Raw genomic sequence first — 19,304 nt, forward strand, 5'->3', positions numbered from 1 at the left:
GGTTAGCAGTCAAGTGCTTTAGCCACTATGCTACCAGAGCTCCTATGATCCTATAAATAGAAAATCCAAGAGACTCAGCAAGAAAACTACTGGAAATTATTGAAAGATTTAACATTGTGGTAGGACACAAGATCAACATGTAAGTATCAGTTGGATTCCTCTACACCAGCAAAGAGGTCTCTGAAAAGGAAATAAGGAAATCGATACCATTTACAATAGCTACCAAAAAGATAAAGTACTTGGGAATAAATCTTACCAGGGATACAAAAGACCTATAGAAAGAAAACTACAAAACACTACTTCAAGAAACTATAAGAGATCTACATAAATGGAAGAACATACCATGCTCATGGATAGGAAGATTGAACATGGTTAAAATATCAATATTTCCCAAAGCAACCTATACAGTCAATGCAATCTTGATCCAGAGTCCATCAACATTCTTCAAAGACATGGAAAAATCAAACACTAACTTTATATGGAAAGGAAGGAGACCTCAGACAAGCAAAGCACTACTGAAGAAGAAGAATAAAGTAGGAGGTCTCACACTCCAAGATCTCAAAACCTACTATATAGCCACAGCTGTCAAAAATAGCCTAGTATTGGTACAATGTCAGATACATAGACCAGAGGAACAGAACTGACAACCCAGAAATAGATCCATCCACCTACAATCAACTGATCTTTCACAAAGGGCCCAATCCATTAAATGGGGAAGAGAGAGTCTCTTTCACAAAAGGTGCTGATAAAACTGGATATCCATTTGCAAAATAATGAAACAAGATTCATATCTCACACCATACACAAAAACTAACTCCAGATGGATCCAAGACCTAAATGTAAAACCTAAAACTATAAAGTTCATCAAAGAAAAATTAAGGTCAAGCTTAGGGGCTCTAATTTATGGCATAAATACACTATCAAGTATAACCCAATATGCATAAAGAGAAGAAGACAAACTAAATGAATGGGACCTTCCAAAAATTAAATTCTTATGTGCATCAAAAGACTTCTCCAAAATAATAATAAGAGAACCTAAAAACTGGGAAAAAATACTCAGCAATGACATATCGGACAAAGGACTTATCTCTAAAATTTATAGAAAACTCTAACATCTCAACATCAAAAAAAGACAAACCATCCTTTTAAAAAATGGGCAGAAGACATAAACACTTCACCAGGAAGATATTCAGGTAGCCAACAAACACATGAAGAAATGTTTGCAATCATTAGCCATTAGAAAGATGATAATCAAAACAACCATGAGATACCATCTTCCCCCAGTATTAATCGCAAAGTTCACCAAGACAAAAAATAACAAATGCTGGCAAAGACGTGTAAAGACTGGGACTCTCATACACTACTCATAGGAGTGTAAAATGATGAAAATATTGTGGAAATTGGCATGGCAATTGCTTAAAAAGTTGGAAAGAGAAATACCATTTGACTCAGCAATCCCATTACTAAGTATATATCCTCAAGAAGTGAGAGGCAGGACACGAATGGATATTTGCACACCCATGTTCATTGCAGCACTACTGACAATACCAAAGCACCCATCAACCAAGGAATAGATAAACAAACTGTTATATATACATTCAATATGGAATACTATGCAACCCTAAAGAATAATGAAGACTCAGCAAAACACCACATAATGTAGATGAACTTGCAGGGTATTATGCTGAGTGAAATAAGTCAATCACAGAAGGACAGATACTGTATTAGCCCACTATTGTAAAAAGCCAAGGAAAGGTTCATACTTAGAAAGAAACTTTCTTTTTTGGTTATCAGATACGGAATGGGAGGGGAGGAAAAATTTCTAGATAGGTTGAAATAAAAAGATATATCATATATACATACATACATATATATTATATCTACACACAAGGAAAAAAAAACCTCACTGCCGTCAAGTCGATTTGACTCATAGCAACCCCTCCATGGGTTTCCAAGGCAGCATCTCTATGGAAGTAGATCCCCCAATCTTCCTTCCGAGGAGTGGCTGGTGGGTTTGAACCGCCAGCCTTCTGGTTAGCAGTCAAATGTCTTCGGCACTATACCACCAGAGCTCCCATATATATACATATAAACCAAATAATTTCTGGTTTCAATCTTGTTTCATTTTTTGCAAATAGATATCCAGTTTTGCCACTACCATTTGTGACTCTCTCTCTCCTCCCTTTAATGGTTTCAGCCCTTTGTCAAAGATCAGCTGATCATAGGTAGATGATCTATTTCTGGGTTCTCAATTCTGTTCCATTGGTCTGTGTCTGTCATTGTACCAATATCAGGCTATTTTGACAGCTGTGGCCGTATAGTACGTTTTGAGATGCAGGAGTGTAAAAAAAGAAAAAAAAAAAATATATATATATATAAAACCAAACATTATTGGTGGTTATCAGGGGTAGGAAGGAGGGGGAAAAGGGAAGCTTTTGTTTGGGGGGCACTGCTAATATGTGGTAGAATATTTTGGAAAAGGATAGCAATAATGGTGGCACAACATGAAAAATGTCATCAATGTCCCTGAGCTGTAAAATGTGGGGAAGTTGTTATATTGGTGAATGTCTTACTGTGTCTGTTTTCACCATACAAAATGTTAAAAAAAAAAAAAAAAAAATCAAACTTAAAAATTAGGCTGTGGGCATATAAGAATTTCAACAAAATTCTAGGGTGGGCTTTTCCATCTCAAAACTCTTTAGTTTAAGAGTTGAACGTCTGATGCACTGAATCTCATATAAAAGTCTCACCTGTTTGGCATTAGAGTTCTTCCCAGTAGAACTTTTCTCATTTGTACTTCCATCCATTCCTCTAAGAACACTGATGAAGTCTTTCTTAGAAACAGTTGATACCAACTTAGCACGCTTTCTAATAGAGCCTCCAGCTTCTTTAACTTTTTCATCAACATTCTTTTGATGCTTCTGAACAGCATTAAATAATTGCACCACACCTCTATGGAATACAAAATAACCAGAACAATGTAGTTAAACAGAATTACACCAGAATGCAAACTCTAGTACAGTTGGAACAATGTACTTTCACTGTCTAGAAAAAAGGAAAGCACTTAATAGGCACTCAAATGAAAGTTAAATAACTGTGAAAAATGGACATACATTTCAATGAATGAATATAAATTTCTGACACAAAGAATAAATATATGTGGACTGGTATGTGACTTTTCAGCTTTGGTCTTTCTAAATCAACGTCTGTGCAATTAGAACAAAAATTTTATACATAAATATTTATTTCTCAAAATATAATTCTATAATGGTTGCAGGTATTACAGTGTGTTATGGATTGAACTCCATTCCCCAAAAAAGATACGTTGAAGCCCTAATGTCTGAATGTTACCTTGTTTGGAAACATGATCTTTGTTAGACATTAGTTAACAAGGTCATACCAGCGTAGGGCGGGTCCTATTCCCACTTGAGTGGTGTTTTATAAAAGAGGAAAACAGGCACAGAGAGACAGACACAGAGGGTAACGCTCCATGTGAAGATGCATCTACAAGCCAAGAAACACCAAGCATTTGCCAGGAGTCACAAGGACCTGGGAGGTATGGGACAGATTCTCTGTCAGCACCCTCAGAAGGAATCAACATGACCAACACCCTCATTTGGACTTCTATCTTCCAGACCTGTGAGATAATAAATTTTGGTTCTGTAAAGCCATTCATTTATTTTGTGGTATTTTGTTATAGCAGTCCTGTTGTTATGTTGTTGTTGTTATGTGCCGTGGAGTCGGCCCCAACTCATAGCGACCCCTCCTTGGGTTTCCGAGGCAGTATCACTACGGAAGTAGGATTGCCCAACCTTCCTTCCGAGGAGTGGCTGGTGGGTTTGAACCGCCAGCCGTCTGGTTAGCAGGCAAGTGTCTTAGCCACTATGCTACCAGAGCTCCTAGGAAACTAAAATACAGTGTACTGGAAAGAACTGTCCAATACAGTAGGCACTAGCCTCACATGGCTACTGAGAACATGAAATGTCAGAAATGAGATGTGCTAAAAGTATAAAATACATACCATATTTCAACAACTAGTATGTAAAAGAGTGTAAAATATCTCTAATTGTTTTATACTGATTACACACTGTAATGGTAGTATTTTGACTACACAGAGTTAAGTTTCATTGAAATTAATTTCCCTTTTTTTATCCATGTGATTACTAGAAAATTCTAATTTAGTATTATATGTTGCTTTCATGTGAAATCAGGAGGGATTTGAATGGTCTAAACTTAAGTTCTCCTATCCCTAACTGTGCTCACACAACTTCTCCCAGCCAAATAACCCTCCTTATCAGGAGAATAAGACACAGTGCCTGTTTTTCCCCGAGTAGCAGCAGGCTTTAGTTTCCTGACAACCCATGGAATTATTCAAACAAGCCAATCACATCCTCCCATAGGAACAAGGAAGGGGTCACCTCATCCTCTTGTTACTACAAAGCCTACCTCCCACAGTGCCTGCTGGTTCACTCTGTTCCCAAGTACAACCCTGTGTGGCTCTATGTGTTGTGGTGACCTCCTCCCCGGGCTATAAGTATTTGTGACTGATAAACTACCACTATCTCATTTGTCCAGCATCAAGTATTATTGTGTTTGGCCATCCTCATAATCCTAGGGCAAGAATACTTCTCTCACTAATGGGGTATGAAGTGAAGAAGCGATCAAAACAATTACATATGTGGCTCATATTATTTCTACTGAATAGCACTAATTCAGACCAGGCTTAAAATTCTATAATCTATGAATTCTCTTTAATAGCTATTGGGATAGGCAATCCACCACGGGCCCTGCATATTCTTACTGAGTTTTTCAAGAATGCAAGGCCTTGACCTCTCTTTACTCAGGTCATTTCTCAGGTTTGTGTCTCTAGTAAGCAACCTTGAGGGATAAGGTAATAATTACCCCAAACAAAGAGCAGGTTTGTTACCATTCACTAGAAAAGCAATATTCCCAAGCACAGTCTCTCTCTCCTGTAATGCAACTGACTCCATGTGCAGGGATCTGTCTAGGGTATCTGTATTGCCCATGTGGGGCAAGGGGAACCAGTGGGAACATGAAACTCTGGCTACTGCTTTTGCCATTAGTAATCAAGTCGTCTGTCTCTGACCCATGAGTCTCGTCTTCTGCTAGAAGCCAAGAAGTATTAACAGCTTACAACAAAGGAAAGATTCCAGACCCTTCATAGCAGGGCCAGAATAAGGGTGAGGCAAGTAAAGTGCCTATGGTACAAAATTTAAGGAGGCTCTCACTCTCAGCTTTGTACAAGCATTGATCCTGCACTTTTCTACATGCTTTATATGTAGTAATATATTTGATTATCACAGAAACCCTATAGGGTAGGTATAATATTAGCCTCTTTTTACAGATAAGTAAACCAAAGCAGAAAGAAATTTAAGATGCATGCCAAAGACATGCAGCTAATAAAAGCCAGCATTTGAACCCAGCAATCTGGCTCTATCACGGATGTTCTTGAACACTATTGCTTATTATCCCACAGTACAACATCCCAGTGGATTAGAAAGGGACCAAAACAATGCAGATAACTAAGAATCCAAAACTAATTCCACTAAATATAATTACTACATTCTTTAAGTAGCAACTTACATGTTCCCAAACTCTCCAGACAATCTCCTGTTCTATGTCCCCAACACATAAGATGTACCTCCATTCTCAGAGAGACTGTAATTAATTACTTTCATTCATAGAGGAGTGGGCAGGGACCACCAAGCAGCCAACGTATCTCATTTATCTTTGGACACAGTGGTCATCAAATGAATGTTTGGTGTTGATAATAAAAAATGCAGAGTGAAAGGATAGCATGAAGCTGTTGTAATACATGTGTTATGTGTTAAGCCACAAGATAAGAAAAATAATCATGTAGTATCAGAAATTTAGACAAGCATCACAACAGAGGTCTGACTATACTATTCTCATGACTATAAAAACAAAATGATCTAAAATAGGTTCATACTGAATATTCACTTAGCACTTTATACCCTTATCTCAGGAGATCTGCAAAGCCTTTCGTTGAATACAGTATTGACTAGGCAGGCTTAGACATAAATCACTTAGCCCCTGGAAGGCAGACTGAAGAATCAAATCTGGCCAGAAACAGACCACAATCAAAGCTTTAGTATACTTATTTTTTAAAGGGCAAAAACACTGTCTTACCTCGTTGCAATTCTCTGAAGATTTCTCTCTGTTTCTTTGTCTTTGACAACATCTGGCTTTACTCTGCACATCATTTCCCACTCTCGCTTCTTATCAAGCTGTGTTATAAATATTGTTACGTGAAAGAATATTAGGCATTTTTGAAAGTTCAGTATACTTTGATATGATACTCTGTGAAAGGACAAAGGTAATAAATCATTCTGGCTTAGTTTGTCATAAAGACTTTAAAAAAAAACCCATAATTTTAGGGGTGCAGCTCAGGGAGCCTGTGGTTAGCACTCAGCATGTCATGTGAGAGGCACAAAGTGAGTTTCTGTCAGTTCTGACAGCAGGGGTCTGGAAAGCTGCCAGCATACTGAGCCAGGCAGTACATGGCAGGGTGTGAAAGAGCCACTTGCCTGAACTGCCATAACCAGATCACCACAGGTAAGACTCCAAACTACCCTCTTTGGTAACCACAAGGTTAAACACTGTTTTTCTCTATTTTCAGAAATTGATTTAACAGTCAGAATTGTTAAACATATAAGCTTTTAAAGGAAATGCATCATATCCACAAGGATCCTATTTATACTGTGACTATCTCTATTTAGTAAATCATTTTAATCTATTTCTCCTCTTGCAGCTCACCTAACTGATATCCTTGCCATATATGGCATATCAGTCTCAAACTGCAGCAAATGGATTCTCTGCTATGATGCACAAGTAGAAGGGGAACTGGGAAAAAGAAAATCCCAAAGATACCATAATCTAGTTCAAAACTATCTTCTAGCAGTATCCAAACCCCAGGCATCTAGCACAATAAATTGATTCTCCAGGTCCCCTTCTCAGGTCAACATTTCACCAAATACCACATATACTGAATATGATGAAATAATCTCCAAGAAGTTGGTGAGTGTCAAAGCCAGTAAGAAGGATCAATGAAAATATGTCTCCTTTTATCTCTCCCTGTTCTCCACTCATGCATTTCTTATTTTGTATTAATGAAAATTTCTAATCACAATAGACCAAATTCCTTCTCTTGCTATAAAGATGAGCCTGATTGCTTTCTAAAGGAACAGATTCTTCCCCCAGATAATTCATTTTAATTGTCATAAAATTCAGTCATAATAAACCAGACTGCCCCAGAAAAAAATAATCTTACCCAAAAATTTAAAACAGAACATTTTAAACGATCTCCAGTACTCAAGGGATAATAGATATTATGCCCAAAACATGTTTTAACTTTGAAAGCACTTTCATATTTACATTTGAAATAAGCAGCTGATATAGTGAAAATTCATAATATTTAACATTAAGAAGTAATGAGAATTTATGTAGACGCCACTTAGAAATATGTACAAAACCAAAACCAAACCAAACCCACTGCCATCGAGTCCAGTATGACTTACAGCGACCCAGTAAGACAGAGCAGAACTGCCCTATAGGGTTTCTAAGGCTGTAAATCTGTATGGAAGCACAACTGCTCCCACGGAGCAGCCAGTGGTTCTAACTGCCAATTTTTTGGCTAGCAGCAGACTACTTTAACTATCGTGCCACCAGGGCTCCTGAAATATATAGAAAAGGCATTTATATCCACTCTATGATGTTTCTGGTATACCATGTGTGCTTTCATGTATTATGTGCACAGTATCATCTCTAACATCCAAAGCTGTAGCCTAGAGCAGAGTTAGAGACTCATTCCCTTCGGTTTCAAAATGCCCACACTCGAACACTAGGACTAGAGACAATTAAGGATTCTGATTTTTTTTTAAAAGTCTCTTCTAACTTTTGCCAGATAATAAACAAAGATATGATTTTCAGTTGAAAAGCTATCAGTAAGATTTAGAGACAAAATTTATCTTAAAGTACAATGAGAATACTGAATTAATAAGAGTACATTCTGTTTCCAAGAGCAATGCTTGGAAAGTTCCACCTTTATACGGTCTTTCACACAGAGTAACCAATATTAAGAAACATTCATCTTTAAACAAGATAAAGGGATGGTGAATGTAAAAGGAAATATCTGCCAATTCTAATCTACTTTTCTTTTATTTTTATCTATGAAGTAAACAAACTGGTTGCCTTTGAGTCAATTCCAACCATGGCTACCTCACATGTATCAGAGTAGAGCTATGCTCTATAGGGTTTTTAGTAGATAATTTTTCAGATAAAAACTGCCAGGCCTTTCTTCCAAGGTATCTCTGGGTGGACTCACATCTCCAACTTTCAGGTTAGCAGCCAAGAGCATTAACCATTTACACTACCCAAGTATTCCACCTATAAACTCCGTCTTAGAAATCACCACCAGTACCATTGCTAAAAATTATTTTTCTCCCTTCAGAAAATAACATTTATTTCAATGACTAAATACTTTAGATATAGAGTACTTCATCAAGTATAAGGGATATACTTACAATTTTTCATGGCTTCCTCATGCTTATTGTACACAACAGCAAATTTGTATCTGATGTTTAAGCTTTATTTAAGAGATTATACTAGTCTAACTTCTATCATCAGTGATGTAACAAAAGACATAATGAATTCAAGTTTATCTAGTGGGGAAATAATCAGTTAACAGAACTGCAATAGTTTCTAACTTACATCTTCACAGATTTCCGACTCATAGTGACCTTAAAACCCACTGCCATCGAGTCAGATCTGACTCATAGAGATCCCTCCTTGGGTTTCCAAGGCAGTATCACTACAGAAGTAGATTGCCCAACCTTCCTTCCAAGGAGCTCTGGTGGAGTAGTGCCTAAGGCATTTGACTGCTAACCAGAAGGCTGGCGGTTCAAACCCACCAGCCACTCCTCGGAAGGAGTGACCTTATAGGAAGAGTGAGATTGTCCTGTAGGGTTTCCAAGGTGTAATCTTATGGAGGCAGACTGCCACATCTGTCTCCCATGGAGCAACTGATGGGTTTGAAACACAGATCTTTCAGTTAGCAGCCAAGTGCTTAACCACTGCAACCCCAGGACCCTTGTATATTATAAAACAGGTTTTCAAACAAAAAGTAACAAACATGCTTCTAACAAAACACATTCAAATACAAAAATTAATTCAGGACACAATAAAGTCAGTATATGGACAACTAAATAGAATAAATATTTAGACTCAGAAATCATTTCCATATTTATAATTACTTGATATTAAGAATAAATTTCCTTGGAGTTTGCTGAGATGATTAAAAGTGAACATGCTCAATGAGGTAATTTAGACTAACATAGATTGGTTATCTACCCTCACATGAAAAGCAAGTTTAAAACTGGAATGTTAATTGGGTAAACACTGCAAAGAACAATGTGGTACAGATAAGAACTAAACAAGACAAACAATCTAATCTAAAAGACAACTAGTAGGGCACACCTGTTTTCTTTTCTCTAGTCTCTCTTGCTTTAACTTTTCTTTCTCCTTTTCCAGCTCTTTGTTTTTGATCAGAATGGTGGATTTACTTTTAGGAGTTTTTTTGTTAAGAATTTTAGCCATGGCATCTGCCCAGCCTGTATTTGTTCCAACACTAGATTCAGCGGCATTTTCATTTTCTTTGTCACAGGGTTCAACATCCTCCTCATTGTCAGCTTCTATTGCGTCATCATAAGAAGAAAAGTCATCTTCTTCCAAGCCACAGCTTCCTACAGAACCTAGGACTAGAAACAAATTAAATTTTAATACCCTAGGTAGAAGTTGCCAAGGTTATAACCAGATCCCTAGGCTTCTTCATGAGCTGCAGCCCTAACAGCTCTCTACCTGTCTTCTGCAAGAGAGGACTTCTCCACATCCCATAGCTGCAGAAACAGTAGAGAACAAGAGAACTTTCCATTTTACTGTCATCAGTCCCCAAAGACCTAGCCAAGTCATGTTGACTGGTAAAGCCATAATGGTTTCAAGAGCCAGGACTCCAAGCAGCAGAAGTAAATCCAATAGCTCCTACACATTCCTGCTGTCAGGTTAGTGACAGATGCTGACAGAGGCTAGTGCAGGTGCTCTCAAAACCACGGACCTTAATTATGTCATTCAACTACCTGAAAAGACTAATGAAGATTACTCTAAAACCAAACAACAAAAACTTTAATCTATCAAGAAAATGTGGGAAAAAATTAATTTCTCTGATGATTTGCCACAGATATTTAAAATTCTGTCTGTGTATAGGAAAAATTGAAAAAACTTTATTTTATATAATTGGCATATAACACTGTGATTATTGTGTGTTTGAGCATTTTTGAGAAAGAAATTATCTAATGAAGTAACATATGTTCAAGATACAGATGATTTAATTGCACTGCTGGATGACTGAATGGAAATACCAAGTTCTGAGCTGAAGATTCAAATTTGAAAGTGTACACAAACTCCACATGGTTAGGTTCCAAAGGCCAGACTGCTATGCAAAAATCAACGTTATGCGAAAATGGAGGCTGGTTAGTTACATTGGAACACTACATCTTTACATTAACTACCAAACTGCATCATTACATAACTGCCAAACCACTGGAAATCATGGTGCAGCCAAGTTCACACATAACCTTAACCATCACAGCCAGCATGATTCTCACCTCATTCCTTGGAATTTGTTACTGCCAGATGTATGTCCTTAATACACAAAATAGTAAGACAGTAGGTTTTATGAGGCAGTTAATAAGTGAGGAGTAGGTATATTGTTAACTGTAAAGAGTCCTGGTAGCACAGTAGTTAAAAGCTTGGCTGCTCATCAAAAGGTCAGAGGTTCAAATCCACCAGCCACTCCACAAGAGGAAGATATGGCAGTCTGCTACCATAAAAATTTTCTGCCTTGGAAACTCTATGGGGCAGTTCTACTCTGTTCTACAAGGTCACTGTGAGTCAGAATCGTCTCAAGAGCAACAGGTATATAACAGGTACACGACGGTTAAGTGCATGGCTGCTAATCAAAGGGCTGGCAATTTGAACCCACCCAGCAGCTCTGTGGGAAAAAAAACCTAGTGATCTGCTTCCATGAAATTTAAAGCTAAGAAAACACTATGGTGCAGTTATACTGTCATATGGGGTTATTATGAGTCAAAATCAACTTGATGCCATCTAACACCACCACCACTAATGTTTAACCTGCAGAACCCCCCCCCCAAAAAAAAGACCCACATATATATAGGTACCAGCAAACTAGTTCATGATATAAGATTCAAATAGCTGAGTTCAGAGAATTGGCAGAAACATGGTTCCAGTTGATGGCCTTGCTTCAATATTAGCTTAAGAAACTCTGAGAACTTTAAGCTTTGCAGGCCCTCTCAACTTCTCAAGCTAAGTACTTTAACAAAGAAGGCATAAGCAGCCAGCTGAGTCTGTGTGTATTCATAAAGCCAGAGCACTCTGGAAAGCTTCTGTTTTGTTATTCAGAAACCTATGGAACATATCAGGAAACACTTCAAAAGGCAAAATTATTCAATAAGTTAGTAACTTGGAATGTTTTTGAACGAGAGCCAACAAAGAAGGCTGAGAAGTTACCAAAGAAGAAGAAAATTCAGGTACACCAGTATCTCTGGGTAACAAATAAGCTTTCCTCAGTCAACTCTAAAACTATATGACTCAGAGATTAGTACAGAAAATGCCTTTAATTGCACCTTTTCTATCAAAATATCCCCACTAAGTAATTATATTAGTAATTTCAATGATCTATAAAATACCAGAAAGATGTTTACCTGTGTTTTATCAACTATGCAAAAGCATATGACCATGTGGATCATTACAAATTATGGATGTGATAGTTGGAGCTTTGTGTCAACTTGGCTGGACCCCAGTTCTGTGTGGTTGTTCCCATGATGGGATCGGATGACTGTGTTCTGAGTGGCCAATCTGTCAAGGGGAGTTTCCCTAGGGGTGTGGCCTGCTTCCAGGATATCCAGAGACATCCTGGGAAGAGAGACATTCTTCTGTGGATCGGGACTCTGGTGTGCTGCCTACAACCTTCCGTGAGTGAACAGCCCACCGGTTCGGCCTGGAGATCTTGGATTCGTCTTTCGTTGGAGTCAACAGCCAGTGTACTGCCTGCCAGCCTAAGCTTCTCGGCCCCCTATGGTTGCAGAAGCTAAGTCTGCCTCCAGCCCGACGTTTCCTCCAGGGACTTTGGACTTGCCGGCTTCTATACATTTGTGAGCCATTTTCCTAAGACAAATTTCTCTCTCTCTCTCTCTCTCTCTCTATATATATATATAGCTTTGCTGGTTTTTGTTTCTCTAGAGAGTCCAGTCTAACACAATGGATAATACTGGTAAGAATGGGAATTCCAGAACACTTAACTGTGCTCACGCAGAACCTGTACAAAGACGAAGAGGTAGCTGTTCAAACAGAACAAGGGGATTACTGCATGGTTTAAAATCAGGAAGGGTGTGTGTCAGGGATGTATCCATTCACCATACTTATTCATACTTAATCCAAGAAGCTGGACTATGAAGAAGAATGTAGCATCAGGATTAGAGGAAGCCTCATTAACAACCTGTGATATGCAGATGCATCCTTACTTGCTGAAAGTGAAGAGGACTTGAAGCACTTCCTGATGAAGATTAAAGACTACAGCCTTTAGTATGCATTACACCTCTACATAAAGAAAACAAAAATCTTGACAAGTGGAACAATAAGCAAGATCTTGATAAATGGAGAAAAGACTGAAGTTGTCAAAAGATTTCATTTTACTCGGATCCACAATCAACACCATGGAAGCAGCAGTCAAGAAATCAAGTGACACTGCACTAAGAAAATCTGCTGTAAACAAGACCTCTTTAAAGTGTCAGAAAGCAAAAATGTCACCTTGTAGACTAAGGGAAGCCTGACCCAAGCCAATGTATCTTAAATTTCCTCAAGTGTATGTGAAAGCTAGACAATGGATAAGGATGACTGAAGAATGGGTACATTTGAATTGTGGTATTGGTGAAGAATATTGCACATACCATGGACTGCCAGAAGAACAAACAAATTTGTCTTGGAACAAGTATAGCTGGAATGCTCCTTAGAAATGAAGATGGAGAGACTTCCTGTCACATACTTTGGACATGTATCAGCACTGCATTTCAGTCTGCTGTGTCCATGTAACCTCTGCTTCTACTTTCTGCTTTGTTTCTTCTAACTTCAAAACTATCAATTCTTTAACTTCATGCTCCAGTGTTGTGGTTACCTAGTGGCACTCTGACAAGAAAGTACCACAAAGGGGATGGCCCTAACAAACAGTTTATTCTCTTACAGTTTGGAGGCTTTAAGTTCAAGTTCAAAGTTCCAGGTTCCAGGGGCTGGGTGAAAACCCCTCAACCTTGAAGTTCAGCTCTGCCTCCTGCTCCCGGCCCACTGGAGCTAGAGGCTTTTCTTCACTCAGACAGCTGCTACCTACTCAGGCTGAAAAACCCAAGGTCGACAAGTGAAAAGGCACAATCGTGATGTTACCAAACCACATGGCAGCCCATTAATTCAAGTCCATTATAAGTCCCAAGGTTGGCAGAGTATGGCAGGCTGCTAAACATGGCTACAGGCAGGCTCCAAGCGTGCCATAGGCTAGAGACCATTCCCAAAGCTGCTGCTTATATATGGGAAGCAGACCACATACCCAAAGGAAGTGATTATACAGTGTGTGCCACTTAGCTGCTCACAGTAGATTCCATCATGGAGTTGATTACCACTCTCATCATGGAGAATACTACATCCAGCTGCCCAGCCACTCAAAGAGGCCTAGCCAAGTTGACACAAAAACATAACCACCACATCCAGTATCTTCCTTAAATAATTTCAACAAAATGTGCATGTCATTGCTATCCTTGTAGCCTTAGCAGCTTATGCTTTATAGTAGCTTATGTTCAAAGTAAAAGGAAGAGAATACAGTCACATAATTAATTTCTACTCTAATCTCTTGTCTTTAAGCCACGAGTCACAACAGAATTGCTGGTAAGAACTGACTTGTGATTTTAAAATTTGTTATTCTGATATTACTTTTGCTCAAGACTCTTACTTTTGAAGTGTTGAGAATTCAAGAAGTGAAAATGACATAGAATGAAATATTTAATACATTTCATATAAAAACTCTATAACAATTTGGAAAACAGTAAATAATATACCTATCCAAAAGTGAACCTCAAATTATATAAATAAAAATTAAGTATTCTCAAAAAATTAAACATTATATAAAATTAGAATTAAACACAGAAAGCAATATAATATTTTACATTTTTAAAAAGCAGGATCTTAAAATATAAAGTATATTCATGGCATCAAAAAATATTATAAGAAATGTTAAAATCAAGAAATAACTAATAATCTCACTGTCAAAATAGAGCTGTATATTTCTTAGTAAAGAGAAGTATCTTTTAAAATACAAACTCATTTGCTATATATTTAATTGGAAACTTTTTGCATCTCCTAATGCTGAAAATTTAAGAAATCTGAAGACATGTATAGCCCTAGGCTTTGATATGCAAATATAAATGATATTAAGAACTATATTATTGGCCACCATATTTTTAAAAAGGTATCTCTAATTTGCTAAATGAAAGTTGACAGCATTATCACTCAAACAAAAATCTAAGTGTCTACTATATACCAGATTTCAGGGCCATAAAATGTTTTCCCCAGGAAGCATCCCATGGGACCGGTGTTTCCTGGAAAGTATGTTCAGAAACAAAGTTTACAGAATGTAGTTAGCTGAAAACTAAACATACAAATATTATATATGTTTCATTCCCTAGGGTCAGTAGCACTACACAGATGCTAGTAATAAAATAAACAATTCTTCGAAAAGTGATGCTTCTAGCAATTATTTTTCTAAATGTAAAAAGGCAAGAAGGTTTAAAAGTTTGTGTCACTAAAGAATATTTTGGTGATTAAAAGCAGAAAAGTCTTTAACCAGCTTCTGGTGAAATGTCAGAACTACAACACTGACATCTAGTGTTTTGTGCTGATCAGCTCACACACAAACTACAGCAAATACTACAGATTTCAGCTGAACTGTAAAGGCTAACAAAAAGCTTTATGATTATACAGTGTGTGACATCAAGTGGATTTCAACTCATAGTAACAATATAGTCTAGAGCAGAACTGCCCCACAGGGTTTCCTAGGCTGTAATCTTTATGGGAACAGACTGTCACATCTTTCTTTGCTACTCTTAAAATTGTAGAAACCACTCCAATTCTCCACTTCAGACCCTTGGCTATTTTTCTTTGGTACGTTTCTTACTCAACTTGACTACCACAACATGACTATTATGGACACACAATAAACCCATGAGAAGTTTTACAATATCATTTTATATAGTCTGCACTCACCTTATCAATTAAAAATTCCAGAAGAATTTGCCATTTTATAATATTTTAAAAGACGTTCTAGCTCAGGGGTTTTCAGTCAAGCATTTGCTGCCAACAGAAGTGGTACTGTTTTATATAAATAAATTTAAAATACCAAGGTAATGAGATATCCCAGCACACTTAAAAACAGGACTTACTTGTAGGTACCATGGATTATCATTATACAAATCAGAAGTAGAACTGATTCTTATATTTTTACTTATTCTACTAAGATGAGCTTTTTCAAATTTTCCAGTAACAGATTTTTAACAGCAAAAGTGGATATACCTAGAAGTCATTCAATGGGATAGACAGAACCCACCAGATGTGTGAAAAATTCCTTTGCAGTTCTATCTTATCTTAAACATTAATTCTTACCGTGTACTCAGCTTCATATCAGTTATGTTTGAGTTCAATTAATTAGCTAAACTGACTCTCCTAATAAGTAAATGAGGATATATTCTAAAATGTTAATAAAGTAAATAGAGAATTTAATGATGAAAGAAACAAAACAAAAATTCGGAAATTAAGAAAGGTATTATGGATTGAATTGTGTCCCCCCAAAAAATGTGTTGTAAATCCTAACTTCTATGCCTGTCGTTGGGAGCTCTGGTAGCATAGTGCCTAAGGCACTTGACTGCTAACTAGAAGGCTCTCGGTTCAAACCCACCAGCCACTCCTCAGAAGGAAGATGGAGCAATCTACTTCCGTAGTGATACTGCCTCAGAAACCCAAAGAGGGGTCACTATGAGTCGGGGCCGACTTGACGGCACATAACAACAACAACAACATGCCTGTCGTTATAACCCTAATTGGAAATGGGTTGTCTTTTTCATTTCAGTGAGTCAGGATTATGGTAGGGTGTGTTCCGAGTCCATTTTTTATATGGAATAAAAGGAGCAGATTAAGCAAGCAGGGATGAGGAAAGATAGCTGCCAAGCCACACAGAGACCTCCGAGGACCAGGAAACAGAAGCTGAAGAGACAAGGACCTTCCCCCAGAGCCAACAGACAAAGAAAGCCTTCTCCTAGAGCTAGCTAGTGCCCTGAATTTGGACTTCCTGCCTCCTAAACACTGAGAAACTAAATTTGTTTGTTAAAAGCCATCCATCTGCATCATTTCTGTTATAGCAGCATGAGGTAACTAAGACAGAAGGGCTACAAAGGATGCTTGTTGCAAATAATGACTAAAAGTTCTAACAGAACTTTCTGGGATAATGGAAATGTTGTACATAAGAGCTGCCCACTAGCCAACAGCCACAAGAGCTTAGCACAGCCTTCAAAAGTGGCTAATATGTCTGAGGACCCACATTTTTAATTCTATTGAATTATAATTATTTAACTTTTAAACAGCCAAATATGACAAGTGGCTACCACACTTGACAGTGCAGGATTAGACTTCTGAGACACAAGTAATTTCTGATCTCCTTCTGCCTTTTCCCCAAACCTCCAGCTCCCTTTCAAACCTGCCATCTGTCCCTGATTCCTGATAAGGTTAGCTGCTGGCAGGAGAGAAAGCCATGTTTGTTTGTTTGCCTTTCCCTTGGTTTTTGGAACTGGAATACAATTTTAATAAGATTCACTGTCCTTCAACATTAACTGTTGTTGTTGTTATGTGCCATCGAGTCAGGCCTGACTCATGGCGACCCCTCCTTGGATTTCCGAGGTGGTATCACTACGGAAGTAAATTTCCCAACCTACCTTCCAAGGAGTGGCTGGTGGATTTGAACTGCCAGCCTTCTGGTTAGGAGTTAAGTGCCTTAGGCATTATGCTACCAGAGTTCCCAACATTAACTGAGCACTCATAAATAATGGGGAAGATAGGGGTAAACAAAAACATGAACACAGGTTTCTCTCCTTGAGGAACTAAGAGTTTAGTATGGTAGACAAAGCAGGTAATCACTGCTACAAAATCTGTAAGTGTTGTAACAGAAAAGCACTAAGGAAAGGGTGACTGACTGGGATAGGTTAGGGAAAGTTTCACAAAGATGCTGTTGAAGCTGGTTCATAAAGCGTGAAGTAAGTTTCAATGACTTGGGAGGCAGGGACAGAAGATTCCAGACCCAGGTCAACTGAAAAGAACCAACTGCCATCCAGTTGATTCCACCTCATTGCAAACCCCCCAAGGGTTTCCAGGGCTACAGCCTTTACACAAGTAGATTGCCTCATCTTCCTACCACAGGGTAGCTATTGAGTTGGAATCGCCAACCAAATGCTTTACCCACTATGCCACTAGAGCTCCTTAATTGATAAAAGGAAGGGGCAAATCATTGAATCTGGAATAAATATTCTAGGTTTAAGTCAGTACTCTCTATGCAAACAAAAATCATTATTGTAATCATCATTATTATTGGCATTCCAGGCAGTGAAATCAGCATGTCCAAAAGCAAGGAAATGTTAAATAAGGTATCTATAAAATGACAAGAAGTTCACAATGACAGAAATGGATTTAGGTAAGAAGTCAGTACAAAAAAAGCAGGATGGAGATTTCATAAAAAATCAGATTTATGATCCAGGAAATAAATTATACTTTAACCTCCAAATAAAAACTAAGTAGTTGAAAGGTTCTCCTCATAGTATTGCTTCTAGTAAGAACTCAAACTGCTAGTGCTTTTGTACTTAGCACCTACCTTTGTTTTTGTTTTTTGTTGTTTTTGTTATGTGCCGTCGAGTCGGCCCCGACTCATAACGACCCCTCCTTGGGTTTCCGAGGCAGTATCACTACGGAAGTAGGATTGCCCAACCTTCCTTCCGAGGAGTGGCTGGTGGGTTTGAACCGCCAGCCGTCTGGTTAGCAGGCAAGTGTCTTAGCCACTATGCTACCAGAGCTACCTTAGGCCTTTATAAAAGTTCTTCTACTGAAGTTTCTTTTTTTCTTTTTAAACACAAATATCACCTGGAAGTATTAAGCCTATTTCTTAACTACCTTACTTTCCCACTTTTAGAATTCACTCCAAATCAAATACATAGATTCCTCATAAAACTTGACTGAGATCAGTTAGTCCTGGTTAAGAGTAAGGACATAGAAGCCAGGCTGCCTGGGTTTAGTCTCAACTCCAGACACAAATCTATATGGTTTTTCTGAAGTTTCTTAAGTTCTCGGCCATATTTTCCTATGGCATGGGGATAAAATAGTACTATTTCATTGGGTTTTCATGATTTAAAAAAATACAAGATAATAAATATAAAGTTCTTAAGACTGCATGGCCCATAGTAAACATCATTCAGGTATCCACACATACCATACATAATGAATGAAAATTTTAATGTGGCTGTAGTAGAGAAAGGAACACCAGAGTAACTGGTGTCTGGCTTTGCAAGGCATGTGAGGTATTGAATGAGAAGCTTTAAGTGGCCAGACAATTATAGCATAGTGGTTAAGACCTCAGAGTACAGAATCAAACTAATGTCACTTTATGTTCTGATCCTGTTATTTTCTAACAGCATAATCTGGGAAAGTTACTTATCCTTTCTGTGTCTCACCTTTATTAGTAAGATATCAGTAGAAACAGGACCTACCTCACTGGGGTGTCATGATGACCAAATGAGGTAACACATATGAAAGTGCTTAGTACAGTCTGGCACACAGTAGACACTAAATAATGATAGACATAATCAGGGGAAAGATGAAATACTGAAAACCTAGGGGACAGAGCAGAGAATGCCAAAGTACAGGGGGTAAAATGTATTTTATTTCCACTATACTTCTGCTCCTGCTAGCATAGTGCCTAAGGCACTTGACTGCTAACCAGAAGGCTGGCGGTTCAAACCTACCAGCCACTCCTCGGAAGGAAGGTTGGGCAATCTACTTCTGTAGTGATACTGCCGCCTCAGAAACCTAAGGAGGGGTCGCTATGAGTCGGGTCC

The 19,304-nt window shown here is 38.1% G+C and overlaps 1 protein-coding gene across 1 annotated transcript in view; it reads right to left on the bottom strand.

Annotated features, from left to right (window-relative positions):
- The window catches only part of RRP15 (ribosomal RNA processing 15 homolog), a 99,760-nt gene that overhangs the window by 68,057 nt on the left and 12,399 nt on the right, over nucleotides 1-19,304 (bottom strand). Inside the window, exons 2-4 of the mRNA XM_007952474.1 lie at nucleotides 9,517-9,791; nucleotides 6,172-6,269; nucleotides 2,751-2,952 (exon numbers count right to left, since the gene is read on the bottom strand). Coding sequence (XP_007950665.1) covers nucleotides 2,751-2,952; nucleotides 6,172-6,269; nucleotides 9,517-9,791 — 575 coding nt within the window. The remainder of the gene's footprint in view (nucleotides 1-2,750; nucleotides 2,953-6,171; nucleotides 6,270-9,516; nucleotides 9,792-19,304) is intronic.

This window comes from Orycteropus afer, unplaced genomic scaffold (genome assembly GCF_000298275.1).
Source record: "Orycteropus afer afer isolate SDZICR_OR568_19922 unplaced genomic scaffold, OryAfe1.0 scaffold00013, whole genome shotgun sequence".
NCBI lineage: Eukaryota > Metazoa > Chordata > Mammalia > Tubulidentata > Orycteropodidae > Orycteropus > Orycteropus afer.